This window comes from Theropithecus gelada, chromosome 8 (assembly GCF_003255815.1).
Source record: "Theropithecus gelada isolate Dixy chromosome 8, Tgel_1.0, whole genome shotgun sequence".
NCBI lineage: Eukaryota > Metazoa > Chordata > Mammalia > Primates > Cercopithecidae > Theropithecus > Theropithecus gelada.
The window spans coordinates 69,374,503-69,394,375 of record NC_037676.1 but is presented as its reverse complement, the minus strand read 5'-3'; the positions used below and the strand labels follow the sequence as shown (position 1 = coordinate 69,394,375).

Here is a 19,873-nt window from a genome sequence, read left to right as displayed (position 1 = left end):
AGCCTTTTAAAATAAAATAAGTAAATAAAAATAAAAGAAAAAATATAGACTTTACATGGTACTGATTAAACTGGTCAATTTTCACCTACAGATAATATACTAGAATAAAATTCTAGGTGGCATGCTATTTTTCTCACAACAGTCATTCACAAGGGAACAAAAACCTGAGAATACAGTGCAATTATATGTCTCTAAACCAGTATTTAATTTACTGTTTTTACATTGAATGAATCTAGAGTGTTATTTAATTTCTTCATATACTTTACTAAAACCAAATTTCAGTTCATTTTTTTCTAACAGTTTTCACACAAAGAACAGACCTCTTTTCTATTACACATTTAAAGGTACAAACCAGAAACAACGCTCTCCTCACAGTTTCTGGTATTAAGTTGTGACAAGTGTCATATAGCAAAACAAGCTTATATTCAGCAATGGCTTCTAATAAACAGAAAATTTAGACCATCATCATGACTTGAACAAAACACCTTCTCAGAAACTACATGAAAAGAACAAAGGAAAGAAAGGTTTAATTTGTAGAAAATAAACTAATATACAAAGCAGTTTTGTACTAGCTGAAGAAACCAGAAAGAAGAATTAAGGAAAAAACTATCATATATAAAACAAAATTTTTTAAAAAGCAGAATGTAAGAAACAGCCACACTGCAACAGAGTGCTAATAAAATATGGAATTAAAAGCTCATTACTTATTGGTAATGATCAATCCATTTTGCAAAGAAAAGATTACTGAAACTAATAATTTTATTATCACCTATGGAAAGCACATCAGTAAATAATTTAGCTTTAAAATTATACATAGATGTGTTCATGAATATCATGAATAAAAATACAAAGATATATAAAATTTTAAAAATACAAAATAAAGTTATACATAGAGCTATATAAGCTAAATGATTAGCATAGTATCTAGCCATAAAGTAAGCACTTACAAATATTTTCTACTATTAGTAAAAATAGTATTAATCACAACACTGAGTGCTCACTAAAAAAGGATTATAAGACACTCTGTACAAGTCCAACTAATTGGAAGTTTTGTGCCTACCAAAGAGCATCCCTGCAAAAGGACTACAAGTATCTTGATTAGCAGATTTGGATGGTTCATTGTCTGAAGCACTAAAGAAAAAAAGACAGAGAAACAGAGTAAGTTAAAATCCAGATAATTTACAGGAAGCAAAATTTTAGAGTAAAATGTAGATATGAGTGATTAGCCTTTCAAAGTACTATGGACATTATAATATTTACAAATTTTTAAGGTTAAGGTAAAATCATGGCATTCTATCTCTTTATACAGTGCAACTCCAATGTACTCAGGCCTAAAAACAAAAAATTTTGGCCAGGCACGGTGGCTCACACCTGCAATTCCAGCACTTTGGGAAGCCTACATGGGTGGATTGCCTGAGGTCAGGAGTTGGAAATCAGCCTGGCCAACATGGTAAAACCCCGTCTCTAATAAAAATACAAAAAAATTAGCTAGGTGTGGTGGCAGAGGCCTGTAATCCCAGCTACTCAGGAGGCTGAGGCAGGAGAATCACCTGAAACCAGGAAGTGGAGGTTGCAATGAGCCGAGATAACATCATTGTGCTCCAGCCTGGGCAACAAGAGTGAGACACATCTCAAAAACAAAAACAAAAATGTTCAGCTTGCTTCACTGGCTATATAAGTTCTCAAATAAAATCTTTTTCAGGCTGGGTGTGGTGGCCAACACCTGTATTACAGCACCTTGGGAGGCCAAGGTGGGCAGATCGCTTGAGGTCAGGAGCTTGAGACCAGCCTGGCTAACATGGTAAAACCTCATCTCTACTAAAAATACAGAAATTAGCTGGGCATGGTGGCATGCGCCTATAATCCCAGCTACTTGGGAGGCAGAGGCAGAAGAATCACTTGAACCCGGGAAGCACAGGGTACAATGAGCCAAGATCACGCCACTGTACTCAACACTGGGTGACAGTACGAGACTCTGTCTCAAAAAAAAAAAAAAAAAAAATCCTTTTTCATAAAAAAAGTTACCCCAGTTAAAAAAAAAAAAAAAAAAAAGGAATATAAGTGCACATAAGACCGGGTGCAGTAGCTCACGCCTGTAATCCCAGCACTTTGGGAGGCCAAGGCAGGCGAATTACCTGAGGTCAGGAGTTTGAGACCAGCCTGGCTAACATGGTGAAATTCCATCACTACTAAAAATACAAAAAAAATTAGCCAGGCGTGGTGACGTGCGCCTCTAATCCCAGCTACTCAGGAGGCCGAGGCAGGAGAATCACTTGAATCAAGAAGGCAGAGAGCCAAGATCGTGCCACTGCATTCCAGTCTGGGCGACAGAGTGAGACTCCGTCTCAAAAAAGAATAAAAAGAAAAAGAAAAAAGAAAAGTGCACATAAATTTAAAAAAAAAAAAAAAAAAAGAAGAGAAAGGCTGACCTATGCACACACTTAGAAAAGATCATTCCTAAAAACACTCCTTCCTGGCCATGCACAGTGGCTCATGCCTGTAAGATCCCACCATGAGTTTGGGAGTTCAAGACCAGCCTGGACAACGGAGATCCTGTCTCTAAATTTAAAAAAAAAAATTTTTTTTAAATTTTTTTAAAAAAACTAGGCAGCATAGTGGCACATGCCTGTAGTCCCAGCTACTCCAGAGGCTGTGGTGGGAGGGTCACTCGAGCCTGGAAAGTCAAGGTTTCAGTGAGCTATATCATGTCACTGCACTCCAGCATGGACAACAAAGCTGTCTCAAAAAAAAAAAAACACAAAAAAAAAACCAAAAAAAACCCTCCTTTCTTGGAAGACTGAAACAAGGGGAAAAAAGTCCTCAAAGGAAACTTAATTGATTAGAACGAAACAGCAAATTATCTTCTTGCAAGCAGTGTTTATATATTATTTTTCTTAGAAAAAATAGGCATCTTTCTTGACATATGACATCATATTCACTGTATACTATAGATTCAAAACCATTTATCCTTATGTACAACACCGGAATGCCAACAAAATGATAAAAAACTGTGAGTAGAAAGAGAACTTAAAGATAAAATACATATAATTTCCTTTCAACACGACAGAAATATATACGAGCACTAATTTTACAAAGTAAGCATAAAAGCTATCTACTTGATAAACTGAAAATCAAAAATAAACTTTTGAAAGAAAAATTCACACCACAGGAACATTCCCAATTTTTTTTTTTTGAGATGACTCTCACTCTGTTACCCAGGCTGGAATGCAGTGGCACTATCTCAGCTTACCACAACCTCTGCCTCCGGGGTTCAAGTTATTCTCCTGCCTCAGCCTCCTGAGTAGCTGGGATTACAGGGATTATTACCAGGGATTACAGGGATTACCACGCCTGGCTAATTTTTTTTTTTTTTTTTTGTATTTTCAGTAGAGAGGGTTTCACCATGTTGGCCAGGCCAGGCTGGTCTTGAACTCCTGACTTCAAGTGATCCACCTGCATCGGCCTCCCAAAATGCTGGGATTACAGGCATGAGCCACCGGGCCCAGCCACATTTTCAATTTATTTCCAGTCAAGTTGCATCACCATGACTCTAAGATAAAGTTTTTAGTCCATTAAATTATACTTATTTCTTTTATTATTTCAAACAAATTTACATACTTCGTAATGATAGGGACATCTTCAGAACACCCTGGCACACTTTATAACCAAAAACTTGTTCTTTAAAAGAATGCTGTAAAGTACTATCAATTTTCATTTAGTACTACCTCCTCATCCTTTCTTTTCCTTTAATTCACTTCTAAGAAGAAAGGCTGTTAATTTACTATACCTTTCTACTTTTTCAGTTAGCCAGTTTAAGGCACATTCTGTTTCACAATGTAATAACTAAAGGGGAGAATTTATATTACATACTGTACCTTTTATTTTCAGCAGATGAAATTCTTATGTTTGACTGTTCTATAACATCCCCATCATGTTCCATAGGAGGCACATTCCCTCGTCTATTCCTGTGCATCCTTAAAAACATATTAGCTTATAAAGAATGTTCCACATACAGACCTTCTTATAACACTTTGGTGGTTTTACATTTGATGTTGGCAACATTAAAGGGAACAAAGTGTTATAATGAAGTTTTACCATAAACACATTCTAAAATTAAATAGAATTTGTATGATCTGCTGGTTAATGAGACACTAAGAGTTTAAATGTAATAATCTTTTCTAAAAAGATTATAAATTATTTTAATGTACTTTCTATAAGTTTTGATTTTTAAAACTACAAATATACTAACACTTTTTTATCATTCTATTTAAAAGTGAACCGAACACCTACTGGGTATTCGGACACAGTCCCTACACTCACAAAGATTATAGTCAAAATTCAAAATGAGAACATTTTTTAAATCAAAATTCATAGAGTCTGTGAATTATTTCATTGTATATATAACCTTCTTTTTTTTTCTGAGACAGAGTCTTGCTGTGTCGCCAGGCTGGAATGCAGTGGCGCGATCTCGGTTGACTGCAACCTCTGCCTCCCGGGTTCAAGTAATTCCCCTGCCTCAGCCTCCCAAGTAGCTGGGACTATAGGCGCGCACCACCACACCTGGCTAATTTTTTGTATTTTAGTAGAGATGGGGTTTCACCCTGTTGGCCAGGATACTCTCTATCTCCTAACCTTGTGATCTCCCACCTCGGCCTCCCAAAGTGCTGGGATTACAGGCATGAGCCACCGCGCCCTGTCATAACCTTTTTAACTTAAAAATACAGCAGCAGTCTGTAAATTAAATCAAATGTAACAAACCATGACATTTGCTAACACTGTAAATCACAGGAAAGAATAAATGTTACTGATAGGCGAATGGAAAACATTAACAGGGAAAATGATTAGCTAACTTTACTTACGAGGTCATAAACAACAAAAAGAAAGATTAGCATGTTTTCTATTTTCTTCTTTAAAAACCTTTTTGGAAAATAATAATGAATAAATGTTTTTCAATCAATCTTTTTTCCATTTGGCAAACACTGATTTTATTTTTAGCTTAATTTCTCATACCATAGAAACCAACATGACTTTTTATACCAATACTTATCGGCATTCATGAAAATCAGCATTTCATAATCATTTCAAAGTTTCTTTACGTGGCTGTTGAGTTACCCAACTATACTGTCTTTCTCAAGAGGACTATTACAAAGAAATATGGTTGTTAAAGTGGTATTCAGTATTTTAGGTGAATTTCATTATCAGATTAAGAAAAATGGCAATTTTCCGGGAAAAAAAAAAAAAAGAAACTTCTCACTCTCCACAGAACCAGCATATAAAACTCTTTCTTCACTTGTTTCCATCATACAAGCCACTGTCAATATCATCTGTGGAGAAAACACTATTTGGAATTTTAATCTTAGTAACTATCACATGGCATAACGCATGAATGGCTTCCATTTTTTAATCCATCACACATCACACACACACATTCATCACACACACACATTCTGATGTGTGAATGACACATCAGCTTAGTGTCATTCCCTACTTACACCACTTAACAAACAGGTAAATACAAACTCAAATTCAAATTCGTAATTAACACTGCCAGGCAATCAGATTTAGTTATACTGGATCTTTATATATAATGCCAAAAAGTGTTAACAGAGCAGGCCTGAGACTGCCTGTCCTCAGAAAAGCCTGACTATGTAGTTGACCCTTGGCTGGCACCTGGGAATACAGATTTTGGGAGAGTTACAACCACTGGCAGAACTGATAAGAGCAGCTCACTGTGCTTAAACTGCACAAACTATAGTTTATGCTAAACACTTGCTTTTCTTCAGGAAGTCTGGAATTTTGGTACATGCCAGGTACAGGATGCCTATGTAACCATCCCACAATAAAAACCTTGGGCACCGAGTGTCTAATCGCTTTCCTGGTAGACATTTCCTTATATTGTTACAATTCAATGCTGGAGGTAGTAAGCATCTCCTGTGTGATACCACTGGGAGAGAACCCTTGGAAGCTTGTGTCTGGTTTGCTTCAAACTTTGTTCCATGTGCCTTTTACCTTTGCTGATTTTGCTTTGTATCATTTTGCTGTAATAAATTATAACTGTGAGTACAACTATACCCAAAGTCCTTATGGATCCTCCTAGCAAATCACCTAGAGGTTTTCTTGAGAACCCACAACGCAACACAAAAAGCAAATTCACTGGTGTAGTAAAGAGGTATCTATGCCAAAAAAAAATTATATATAAAAATAATTTATTTATATACATTCTTTAATAATAAATCTTTATTTAAAAAATCTTTAACAGAGGCCAGGCATGGCGGCTCATACCTGTAGTCCCAGCTACTTGGGAGGCTAAAGTGGGAGGACTGCTTGAGCCTGGAAGGCAGAGGTTGCAGTGAGCCAAGACTGTACCACTGCACTCCAGCCTGAGTAACAGAGTAAGACCCTGTCTCAAAAAAAAAAAAAAAAAAAAAAATTAAATAGAAATGTAAAGTTACAAATTCTTAAAAGCATAACTTGGGGTCCCAGAATTAAAGGTCATTGAGATATACAAAAGCTTCTTCTAAAATTAACATAGGGCTTGTGGCTTCCTTCATTACTAGTTAAGTTTTCTGAAGATAATATTTAGATTAATAATTCTAGCTTATCTTTACATCACCACTGCACCCAAGGTATCCACACTAAAAAATCTTTTACAGGCTCTTCAGTGTATACAGATAGTAAAGCAAATGCCATAAACACAAGAGGTCATTTTCCAAGTTCATCCTAAATTAATTTAAGAAATGATTTTATTTATGTATAAGGTTAAGGTCTGTTTGCTAAAATCTACAGCAAAATCAAAAGATTTCCTACTGAACAGCACATATGAAAAGATATTCTAAGGTATACCCTTCACTGAAGAAAAAAAAATCATTTACAAGATTATAAAAGTCCACTTTGTTACCAACAATTATAATAAGATCGAGACTGAAAAATGTGTAAGAGACTAAAAAAGAGCAGAAATAAGCATTTCACTAAAAAGATAAAATCCTAGGGATACTATTCAATTTTATGAAATGACACATGATTTGTTTATCTTTTTTAAGTCAAGGAAGAATTACTGTTTACAAATATAGATTTTATAATTTTTTTTTTTAATTACCAATATAAGACCTAAAAAAAAGAAACCTTGAAGGGAAATTAAGCTGAAAAGCCAAACTATAGTTTGGAAAGTTAGCCACCTTATTCTCTATTAAAATATCCCTACAATTTTTATGGCATTTCCTTCATTTACTAAAAGTGCCCTTTATATTTCTAATAAATTTAGCATTTAATCACCCTGAACTACCTCTGTTAGTTCACTTAAACAGCTTTTATGGTCTCACAATTTATTGTTGTAACCTTTTCTGAACAAAAAAAGTCCTCTCTGAAGAAAGCAACTAGTATTAATCAGCAGTGGTTTTAGAATGGTTACCTCTTTATTCAATCATCTCAACATTAAAGGGAAACAGACAGACAATAATATCCAAAAGTAATGCATTCACCTAATATCTAAGAACCATCTGATTCTAACCAAAGTTCAGGGGTTCAGTTTAGGTTCAGTTTGTCCCTGGAAGCCCTTTCTGTTTCACTGTGAGAGTACCAGATTAAGACTATCCTTGTGACCCAGAAGTAATCTATCTAAATACTCTCCCATCAAATTACTAACCAGGTCCAAGCCTACTTAGTTTCCAATATCAAACAAGATTAGGCACGCTCCAGGGTGGTGTAGCCATAGAAAATCTACCTAAATATTCTATGGCTTTTAATATATAGGTTCACTTATCACACCTTAATATATTGGGTTTTGTCAGAAAGGGACAGAACTCATAACTTTGAAATGCAAATCAGATATGATTGAGGGAATAAAATAACTGCAAAATGATTTCACCATCCTACTAACTAAAAAAAAAAAAAAAAAAACAATATTTTAAATGAAAAAAATATTTCTCTCCCTATTTCCTCGAAGACATGAGTCAACAACTCTAGCTGATCAGGTAAAAATCTTAATACCCAAAGAAACCAGGTATAGGGTACAGGCCAACTTTATCCTAAAAATGAACACATGTTAATCTTTAAAAAAAAAAAAAAATAGAAGCTACAGAAAAACTCTGAGATGTTAACTGTGGACAACCAGTTTTCTCTTTGTTTTCAATTCTTTACCAATTTTTATATTTACTTTGGTAGCACTGTTTTCTATTACCAATCCCATCTACCCTGTACCTGGTTTCTTTGGGTATTAAGAAGTAAAACTTCTTTTACTCATTAACATTGGTTAAAGTAAAACACAATAAAGTAAAATATTAACTTCTACAATTCAAGTTAATAAATAAGACTAGGATTACTATATTTAAATAGAGCCTATAAATTTCAAAGTATCTTAGGACATGCTATTACATTCTACTTTAGAAAGCTCCTAAAATATGATAAATTTTACTTAAATTGGTAAATATGAATAAATAACACATATACACACACAATGCAACTGTCAATTACAGTGTTAACCACCTTGTTAATTATTTAAGAACACTGTCAGTGATTCATGATACAGATTTAGGAAGGTAACATCATTTTCTGAGAAAAGTTTTAGCTTTCCCATATTTATTTATTTATTTTGTTTGTTTGTTTGTTTGTTTGTTTTTGAGACGGAGTCTCGCTCTGTCGCCCAGGCTGGAGTGCAGTGGCCGGATCTCAGCTCACTGCAAGCTCCGCCTCCCGGGTTCACGCCATTCTCCTGCCTCAGCCTCCCAAGTAGCTGGGACTATAGGCGCCCGCCACCTCGCCTGGCTAGTTTTTTGTATTTTTTTAGTAGAGACAGGGTTTCACCGTGTTAGCCAGGATGGTCTCAATCTCCTGACCTCATGATCCGCCTGTCTCGGCCTCCCAAAGTGCTGGGATTACAGGCTTGAGCCACCACGCCCAGCTAGCTTCCCCATATTTAAGTATGGGCAAATATTTCATTAATAATTATGGTATATGAAAAAAGTAAATGTTTATAGGGTAGAGAAAAATTGAAACCAAAAATAAAAAATTATTATAAACCAAAACTAGAATTGAACAGATGCTGACTTTTAGGAAAGGAAAAAAAAAAAAAAAGAACAAAGAAAACTTAGAAGAATTAAGGAAAATTAACTGTGCACTTCTCATGATACATTATAATTATTTTTTGTCAAGAACTTCTGATCAAGGTTGCACAGTATGTTAAGAATAAATGCTTGGAGCAAGAGATGAAACTCAGTTCCACATTTCTTTAGTCTCAAGCTTTTCACAAATACAGTCATTTCTCCTATCAACCAGTTGATTTATAAACTACTGAATGACTGAAATCTTTTTTTTTTTTTGGTGGAAATAAGGAATCTACAAATCTGAAGTAAATCCAATTTTAAATTCAATTGTTAAAGAGACACATAAGAAAAAACACTTGGAGATGTCAAAGTTGATATAATAACAAAATAAAAATATATAAAATATGATTTGTATATTGAAGAAACACTTTAAAGTATTTAACAAGAATTATTCTCACTCAACCTCATGTTTAATCTATTCTTAAATAGTATTTGGGAAAGTTTATATAGAAGGAATTTATTTTATTTATGGGATACATAAGAAGATACGATAGTTCTCAAATAGAATGATATTCATTTGTCAGTTCATGTATAAAATTATCACAGGGTATAATTATAAAAGTAATAGATTAAAATATATAAAAATCAAAGAAGCTACCATTATAATATGTTTCTTAAAATTCCAAACTTAAAAAGGTATGCATTACATTCATCCTAAAGGTAAACAAATATCATAAAGGGAAAGGAAGTTCTCATGTACAAAGGAGACATCATCACACCAAGAGTTGAAGAGTACTTGCAGTTCCCCAATTGAGTTATTTTAGTTTAGTCAGCCTTTAACTACCTTCATATATAAGCATTTTCAAATATAACATTATAGGATTTGGAGAATTTTCTAAGTATAAACAATTAGATTCAGATTAGAGAAACTATAATTGCCATTTCCAAATTTTAATCAATCAAATTACCTAAATCAGGTAAATATTAAAAGTACTGTGTGAGGACATAACAGCTACAGAATGTAGAAGACAAAGAACTGTAAAAGCTTTGTATCGTAATAGTTAGAATACTAAATGTACAGCATTACCCCTGAAAATTTTTTCTAAAATACTTTAAAACTAATCTATTTGGACTAGTAAATAAAGCAGGTCCCAAAAGCTGCTCAAAATGTATTAACACTTGTCAAGTAAACAAGTCAATGACAAATATGAGACCGTAAGGTATTCATTCCTAACTCCAAAACAAGTTAGGTTAAACTATGGCAAGTATCAATGTATGATAAATACAACAATAAACCCTCATTGTAGCAGTTAAGAAATTATAAATACTGTCACAAAAACATTCAAAGGAACTGAAAACCATCTGAAAATCTGATTGAAAAAACTTATGACTACAGGAATAAACTGTATTTCATCTATTTTAAGGTATCCTTTTTTCACACGTTTTATGTTATTTATTTATTTTTGTTATTGCTGTTGAGACAGAGTCTTACTCTGTCGCCCAGGCTGGAGTGCAGTGGCGTGATCTCCACTCACTGCAACCTGAGCCTCCCGAGTTCAAGCGATTCTCCTGCCCAGCTTTCTGAGTAGCTGGGATTACAGGCGTGCGCCTCCATGCCTGGCTAATTTTTGTATTTTCAGTAGAGATGGGGTTTCACCACGTTGGTCAGGTTGGTCTCAACCTCCTTACCTTGTGATCTGCCCGCCTCGGCCCCCAAAGTGCTGGGATTACAGGCATGAGCCACCAGACCTGGCCACATTTTAATATATGAAGTCAGAATAGCCAATGACCTGGTTTTATGTCAAGTTATTGCAGACAGTTATTTTTCCCCTCATCCAAGAGCACTATGAATTGAGAAAACTCTGAATTCTGGCCTCAAGGTTTCTTTGGACACTACTGGCAGTATGAATTTCGACTGTGAACTTGAATCAGTACCAATTTACACTTCAAATTCTCAGGGAAGGCTGTTTGTATCTTTACTCTCCACTCACTGACAAGGTTGGGACGTGGGCATTCCCTCTCTGTCCCTTTCTGTGGGGACAATTCACATACTTTTACATAATGGGTGTAGCCTTTCAGTTTTCCAACTTTATAACACGGCCGCCACCTTGAGTGTTTTCTTTTTCCCCTCAGTGGGACATAAAATAATGATGCATCTTAAAACTGACAGCAACTTAGAATTAATTATGATAAAACTGCTTCTCCCTACTATAATGATAAAAAGTAACAGCAGCAAATATTAACAATTAATTTGCTATATTAAGCAAATAAAGAAAATAAAAATGAAGTTGTAAATACCTGTCATTTGTATACACTCTCAAAAGTCTTCTATCAAAATCACTTTCATATCTAAACCTCTCATCCATTTCTTCACTTACTTCAGGATCTTGGTCTGGTCTATGATACCGTCTATCAAAAACACGATCCTCATTAAATTTGTGAAATCTTCTATCTGGAATGCCAGCCTTGCTTGCAAACCTCTGATGTTTTAGGTTGGAAATGCCTACTTCTTCATTTGCTTTTTTAATAATTCTTCTATTCCTTACTTCGAGTTCATCATCTAGTCGTCTTTGGTTCAGAAGTTCTTCATATGCCTCTGAAGGAGTTAAGACATCTTTTCTAGGACCCTCTGAATTTTCGCAAGATGTCTGTTTTTGTGAAGTTAAATCAGGCTTAACTTGACCAATAGGTTTTTTATTTCTTTGACTCTTGGGCTGTTCAATTAAAAAAGAAAAAAGAAACAAAACTTGATGAGAAACTATCTCTCATAAGGTAATTAAACCCTCAATTTATACTTAGTCTATCATTTTAACACTGTTTGTTTAATCACGCATATATATATATATATATGTTTTTACATGAATGTTCATATAAGCTTTACTTGTAATAGCAAAAGCCAGAAATAACTCAAATGTCCATCAACAGGGGAATGGATAAACAAGCTGATACAGCCATGCAATGGAACATTACTATGCAACAAAACTGAATGAATTATCCATACATTCAACAACACAAATGAGCCTCAAAATAATCATACTGAGTGAAAGAAGCCACACCCCCAAAACTAGTATATCCTGTATGATCCATTTATATTAAATGATCAAATGTAAAGTAGTCTAGGGTGATAGAAGTCAGGTCAGGAAGATCTGGAGACAGTGTGGGAATGAGTGGAGGACAGTGAGGACACACAGATTCCAAAAGGTCCCAGAACCACTTTGGGGGATATGGGATAGGCTCGTTATCTTGATTGTGGTTTACATATTCTAAAACCCATCAAATTGTACAGTTTATGAAAAGTTAGTTTATTAAATAAAAATTCTAGGTGGAGGCCAGTGGATTGCTTGAGCCTGGGAGTTCAAGCCCAGCCTAGGCAACATTAATCGCCCATATATTTTTTTTTAGAAAAAAAAACTTGAAGAAAATTTTACCTTTCTGTGGCAGGGCACGGAGGCTCACGCGGTCAGGAGTTCAAGACCAGCCTGACCAACATGCTGAAACCCCATCTCTACTAAAAATACAAAAATTAGCCAGTCATGGTGGCAGGCACCTGTAATCCCAGTTACTCCGGAGGCTGAGGCAGGAGAATCACCTGAAGCCAGGAAGCGGAGGTTGCAGTGAGCTGAGATTGTGCCACTGCACTCCAGCCTGGGTGACAGAGCAAGACTCCATCTCAAAAAAAAAAAAAAAGAAAGAAAAGAAAGAAGGAGAGGATAAACTAAATGCAAATTCCTATCCTAGGAGATATTACTTCAAAATATTTCAAATTAAATTCTCAACACAAAGGATACAGAAAGTGGTAAATGTTTTGAATGGTTTGGCCCCAGATACATCAATCATCCTTCTTTTTTTTTTCCAGACCAGGTTTCGCTCTGTCACCCAGGCTGGAGCACAGTGACGCAATCTTGGCTCACTGCAACCTCTGTCTCCCAAGTTCAAGCAATTCTCCTGCCTCAGCCTCCCAAGTAGTTGGGATTACAGGTACCTGCCACCAAGTCCGGCTAATTGATCCTTAAATTTTGAAAAAAAAAAAAGTATATATATATATATAGCTAGGAATTGTCAACATAAAAACTCATTTAAATTTTTAAAAATAAATGAAAATCACTTAACAAAACTGATCTCTAAAATTAAATCTCCCTAATTACATGTTAAAAGTTCTTCAATATGAGATAAAACAACTTTCAAAACTAAACATTTAAATGTCCTGTGTTTGGTTTAATTTGGCTTAATTTTGCAAGTATTTACAAAAAAAAAAAAAAGTAAAATGTCTAAAATAGAAAAACCTTTTCAAGTACAAAATATTCAACATGTGGTAGTACAGATTTACTTCAAAAGCAAAACCTACCTCAGTACTCTTTTCCACCTGCCTGAACTTTTCACTGGATTCTTCCTTACCCCTGAGAAACTGATTGTATTCTTTGTTACGTTCAAGTTTCAACCTTTCCTTAAAATAAAAATCAAAAGGCAGTGTTAACTTCACCTTCAGGAAAAAAAATACCTCAATGTCATATCGGAATGTCAAATCTGAATCATACATATCAGAACTCTTACCCAGAATCAAGCTTTACTAATAATTTCAAGGACAAATGTCACTGAAAGGTATGGGAGAAGTCGGAAGAGGTTTGAGGACACCCATACAGCTCCCCAGGTCTTTCTTGTCACGTAAGAATATGCACGACTACATGCTTTGGTCCATTAACACATGAGGTCTCTAATAGAAGGGAGTTGCTTCGTTCATGAAACAACTCCATTTTACACTCCAATAGTTAACAGAGCTTAGATGACATTTTCCAAAGAGCCATGCCACATAAATCCATAGATTGCAGGTTTGATTCCCAACAGCAATCCTAGACAAACCAGGTGTATTCTGCCAAAAGCATTCAGAGATAAATCTCTCCCACTAGTAAATATGATGATTGTGTTTGCCAAGAGAACTGTCATTAGCATGTTTCCAAAGAGATATGATGGGGTTACCTTCCTTCTTTCCTTCTCAAGGACACCTCCCTCTCCTAATGCCCCAACCCATTCCCTGAAGCACCTGCAGCTAACCATTTCCTTTCCAAGGTTAAAAAGGATCCTTTATATTTTAAACTTAAAAACGCAAAATTATCATAGATTATAAAACATTATAATGAAATGTTCTGTTAAAGCACAAATATGTAAGATTAGAAAATGTTCTTAAATTTTAACATTTCCCGTGTCACTAAAACAACACAATCTAAAAAAGTATTAAAGAAACTAGGTCAGCCGGGTGCAGTGGCTCACGCCTGTAACATCAGTAGTTTGGGAGGCAGAGGCGGGTGGATCACGAGGTCAGGAGTTCGAGACCAGTCTGGCCAACATTGTGAAACCCCACCTCTACTAAAAATACAAAAAATTAGCCAGGCGTGGTGGCAGGCGCCTGTAATCCTGCCTCCAGCTACTCAGGAGGCTGAGGCAAGAGAATCACTTGAACTGGGGAGGCGGAGGTTGAGTGAGCCAAGACCGTGCCACTGCACTCCAGCCTGGGCGACAGGGCGATACTTTGTCTCAAAAAAAAAAAAAAAAAATAGAAAAGAAACTAGGTCTGTCTTTTGAAATTTATTAACTGTCAATTTTGTCTTATATACTATTTCATGATCTCTGATATACTCTGGTGAGACTGAGTCACTACGAGAGGTGTACAGTGCTTTATCACTTTCACCACGAAGGAACATGCACGTGTATTAATGGAGTGACAGAATCACACATTCAAAGAACCCTTACCCTCACCCGACATAAAAGCTCACTATAATTTCACATCCACTCATTCCAATAACTGTGTTACATAGCATAAACTTTACAGTCAGAAACCCATGGTGAAAAAAATGAATTCTGAATATTCAGTTAAGTATAACTGAATACAGCAACCGAATCAACATATTAAAGAAATATACAATTACATGGTTATAAATGTGTTCAAGAAAATTTTTTTAAACAGCATAAACATGACTCCATGGATTTTTGAAAAAGAAATATATTCAAGTATGGAGAAATGATGTGATCTTCCATTTGCATTTAAATCAGCAGTATGTTCTTTTATGATTTTGATGCCTGGGAAAACTGCTACCCACAATAACTACTCCTATCCACCTACCTTAGCAGATAACCTCTCACCAATAGGAAGAGAAACTCCCAAAGTAGATGGATCTGTTTCACTCGTAGATAGAAAATTTGTCTGTATATATACACATTAAAAAAATATATTACCTAATTGCCTTTATAAAATATGTTGCATAAATGTGTCTTTGCATTCTATATTCTAAACTAGTATTACATTATGCAAAGCAAACGAATGAAATGGAATGAAGACAGAAACTACAAATCTATATAGACCACACCAAAAGCATTTGGAAAAAAGAGAATTTTCTTCCAATCAACAACTTCCTGAAAGGGAAAATCAGGCCTTAATTTTCATTTGCAATATATATATGTCTATTGATTCAAGATGATTAGAAGCATGAAGAAAAACTTTCCCAATTTATATTCGTCTTCTAAGCACATACTCTTCATTATCAGTGCTCTACTGTCTTTTTGTTCTCAAGGCAAATTTAAACTTCCTCACAAATACCTTAATGCATGCCACAACAGTTTTTTTCTATTTTTCCTATAATTATGTGAGTGAATATCTACTGAAATGCCAATAGATATAAATTATGAATGTTGTTTATGTGTTCCTCCAATCTTGTTCATTAAGCATTTAAGTAACGCAGTGTAGTAGAGGCAGCATTAGACTAGCAGTCAAAAGACCTAGGATCTACGACTAGCCCAAGCACTTATTAGTTGTGTAACACTGAGGAAGTCACTTAACTTCTCGACAGACACTTTCTTCTGTAAAATGAGAATAGTACCTGCTCTGCCTACCTACCAAAGCTGGTATAAGGATGAAGGAGGATAAAAAATATAAAATCCCTTTGAAAGCTGTAAAGCAAATACAAAGGACTGGTTAAAAAAAAAAAAATACACATGATCCCCAACTGGTAAAAAAAATACATATGATCTCCAACTTTCTGGTACTGTTACTTAGTAGTCAAATAATTTGGAATAATGTACTTCACTTCATTTCAGTTTCCTTGTCTGTAAAACAGAAATAATGTCATCTACACATCACTGGGTTATAAGGATTAAATCAATCAATAATTGTCAATCTGCCTAATTCCATGCCTTTTACTTATTCACTAAACAAGCAATTAGCAACCATCTAATACTATGCAGGTACTATTTTCAGGTGGTAGGGATACAAATATATTTTCCCTATATTCAAGGGATTTACAATTCAGTTGCAGAAACAGATATGTAAGCAAATAACCACAAAACAATGTATTAACTACTACAATAGCGTTGTATTCAAAACATTATGGAAAGAGAGTAATTAGCAAAACTCAGTGATTAATAAAGTTTCATTAAATCTGGCCAGGCAGGGTGGCTCATGCCTGTAATCCTAGCAGGTTGGGAGGTCAAGACAGGTGGATCACTTGAGCTCAGGAGTTCAGACCAGCCTGGGCAACAGGGCGAAACCCCGTCTCTACTAAAAACACAAAAAATTAGCCGGGCTTGGGGCCGCGCGCCTGTAGTCCCAGCTACTTGGGAGGCTGAGGCAGGAGAATCCCCTGAACCCGAGAAGTGGAGGTTTCAGTGAGCCAAGATCAGCACCACTGCACTCTAACCTGGGTGATAGAGTGAGACTCTGTCTCAAAAATAAATAAAGTGTCATTAAATCTGAATTTACAAATGAGTTGTGCTACAAAAGCTAATTTGAAAGTTGGCTGTATGGAACTCTAAACTTATCTGACTAAGAAAAAATAAGACACATGACCAGATCCCTGAGTGATTTTACCTCCTATATACTGAAGTACATTATAAACCTAATTATTTTGTAGAGTTATAAATGCATGAAAAACCCATTCACAGTTCCAACCAGGAAGACAGATTTAACATCCTCACTCCTTCATTGGGCAATTTCCCATTCCAAACATGGGTCAAGAATGATGTTCGAAATTTTCAATAAAATGAAAAGAATAAACAATAACAACAACATAGGCTGGGAGTGGTGGCTCATGTCTGTAATCCCAGCACTTTGGGAGGCCAAGGCAGAAGGGACACTTGAGCCCAAGAGTTCGAGATCAGTTTGGGTATTTAAAAAAAAAACAAAAAAACTTTTTTTTTTAATTATTATACTGTCTCTATCAAAAAAATTTTTTTTAATTCTTAAAAAAAGAACAACATAGTGAGTTTTTTCAAAAAGCTAAATTTTAATCATTCATTCATTCACTCATTCATTCAATAAATACTGAGTGCCTACCATGTGCCCAAACTCTCTGATGCATTTGGGACTGAAAAAAACAAATAAAGATTCCTGCCCTCCAAAAGCATACATTCAAGCTGGGGAAAATGAAAAAGAAATAATAAACATAATGAAGAGTAATTATACAGCATGCTAGAAGGTAATAATTACTGTAACAAAAAGGAAATTAAAAGGACAGGCTACAGATAGTGCAGGTTTATCAGGCATGAGGGTGGGAGGAACAAAAATCAAGAATTCTCTTTTGGACATGGTCTACATAAGATAATAGGTAGATTTCAAAGTGAAAATGTGAATTATGCAGCCAGCTAGAAAAGTCTGAAGTTCAGGATGGAGGTCTGGGCTGGAGATATTAATTAACTGACTCAATTTAAAAACTGTTCCCGTGAGAACATGTCTTTTCTGTGTTTAGACGGTCAAGCATCTTTTATCCTAAAAACAGGAAATCATCTCTGGGCAGGAAGGGCTCAGGAAAAAAAAAATTAATTAAAACAGGAAAAAAGATGGTAGTTGTTTGTTTTAATAACTCTTCTTGGCAAAATTAAAAGATTTGATTTGATTTTCTTTTTTTAACTCAAATATCCATGCAATCCAAGTCTGGAAGCCACAAGAGATATGAGTGGGACTTGGAAACCATACATATTTCAGGGGGTCCAGGAAGCTGCAGCCAGCTCCCTATATTCTGTGTAGTTTTATTTTTCTCTTGCTTTCCCTTCCATTCCCACCTTCTCAAATGTGAACAAAAGACTCTCTCTAATTTTAAGGAAATACTGCTCCTCTACAAGACTATATTCTTTTTTTTTTTTTTTTTTTTTTTGAGATGGAGTCTCACTCTGTCGCCCAGGCTGGAGTGCGGTGGCCTGATCTCGGCTCACTGTAAGCTCCGCCTCCGGGGTTCACGCCATTCTCCTGCCTTAGTCTCCTGAGTAACTGGGACTACAGGCACCTGCCACTACTACAGGCGCCTGCCACCACGCCAGGCTAATTTTTTTGTAGTTTTAGTAGAGACGGGGTTTCACCGTGTTAGCCAGGATGGTCTCGATCTCCTGACCTCGTGATCCGCCCACCTCTGCCTCCCAAAGTGCTGGGATTACACGCGTGAGCCACCATGCCTGGCCGACTATATTCTTAATAATCTAAAAAACTGGCCAGGTGCGGTGGCTCATGCCTGTAATCCTAGCACTTTAGGAGGCTGATATGGGCAGATCACAAGGTCAGGAGTTTGAGACCAGACTGGCCAATAAGGTGAAACCCCAGCTCTACTAAAAACACAAAAAAATTAGCTGGGCGTGGTGGTGGATGCCTGTAGTCCCAGCTACTCGGAAGCTGAGGCAGAAGAATCGCTTGAACTCGGGAGGTGGAGATTGCAGTAAGCCAAGATCGTACCACTGCACTCCAGCCTGGGCGACAGAGCAAGACTGTCTCAGAAAACACACACACACACACACACACACACACAAACAAAAAAATCTAAAAAAAAACTCCTTCACATCCCTTTGAATTTAAAGATTTCTACTTTCATGAAGGCAATTTCTTCTTATGTCCCCCACCACTATCTTTTTAAAAAATCTTACCTAGGGAGTAATGCAAAACCTACAAGAGAAAATAGTAAATATCTGATACCAGAAGAAAACTCCACCTAAGAAGAAGAGGTAGCGAAGGGGAAGATAATAAGATATAAGCCCAGGGAGTCAGGCTGGAACATGAAAGACATGTGCCATGCTAAGGAATTTGAATTTTTATCCTGGAGTGAAAATTAGCACAAGGAAATCAGTTAACAAGTTGAGCAGCAATTTAAGACAAAAAGATGACAGTCTCTACATGCAGAACTGTCTTAAAACACAGTTACCATGCTCTTCACAGGCTATTTAAGAAAGTATGATGCATATCACTACCTATCACATATAACCAGTTAAAAATCCACTGCCTTCTAATTTGATCCTATCCTATACACATCGTTATTCCTTACTACTCTCAAAAAGAATGATACTCTGACCCAGTCAGGGTGGTAAAGCTAATATGCCTCATTCATACAAAGCTAAAGTCTACCCTCTGGGTCCCCCTTTACTCTATGCTCTCCATCTGAAAAGCTTTCTCACTTTGATTCTCTCTCTAGATCATCCAAATCTAGATTGCCTCACAAAATAGAAATTCCCACTATGAGGACTTTCTTGATCATTATATCCTTCTTGTAGTTACCACTTTCTGAATTGTATGAATGCTATCTCTACAACTAAATTCTAAGCCTCTTGAAGACAGGATGCATACCTGATACATCTTCATAATAAGTGTTTAAAATACGTTAGTTGAATGGTGAATCCGTGAGATTCTTTTTAAAACCAGTTTTGTAAAACCATAAACTGTTTCTCTTTGTTTTCTAATATAAATGGACAAATGTAATTTACAGATTTTGTTGCAAAAACAGAGTAATCCAAATTCTGACAACATGTAGTTCAAATATCTTGGATATTCTACTACTCTATTAATCTTACTGTGATTAGCATAATTTAAGAAA

At 35.8% G+C, this 19,873-nt stretch overlaps 1 protein-coding gene across 7 annotated transcripts in view; it reads right to left on the bottom strand.

Annotated features, from left to right (window-relative positions):
- The window catches only part of CSPP1 (centrosome and spindle pole associated protein 1), a 130,332-nt gene that overhangs the window by 86,561 nt on the left and 23,898 nt on the right, over positions 1-19,873 (bottom strand). For 5 of the 7 annotated variants that reach the window (XM_025395256.1, XM_025395260.1, XM_025395258.1 and 2 more), the window contains 4 exons: positions 13,384-13,482; positions 11,337-11,752; positions 3,876-3,974; positions 1,061-1,131 (listed from right to left, as the gene is read on the bottom strand). In XM_025395256.1, coding sequence (XP_025251041.1) covers positions 1,061-1,131; positions 3,876-3,974; positions 11,337-11,752; positions 13,384-13,482 — 685 coding nt within the window. Of the gene's footprint in view, positions 1-1,060; positions 1,132-3,875; positions 3,975-11,336; positions 11,753-13,383; positions 13,483-15,153; positions 15,235-19,873 lie in introns of all 7 variants that reach the window. The other 2 variants (XM_025395259.1, XM_025395255.1) reach the window with 1 other exon arrangement.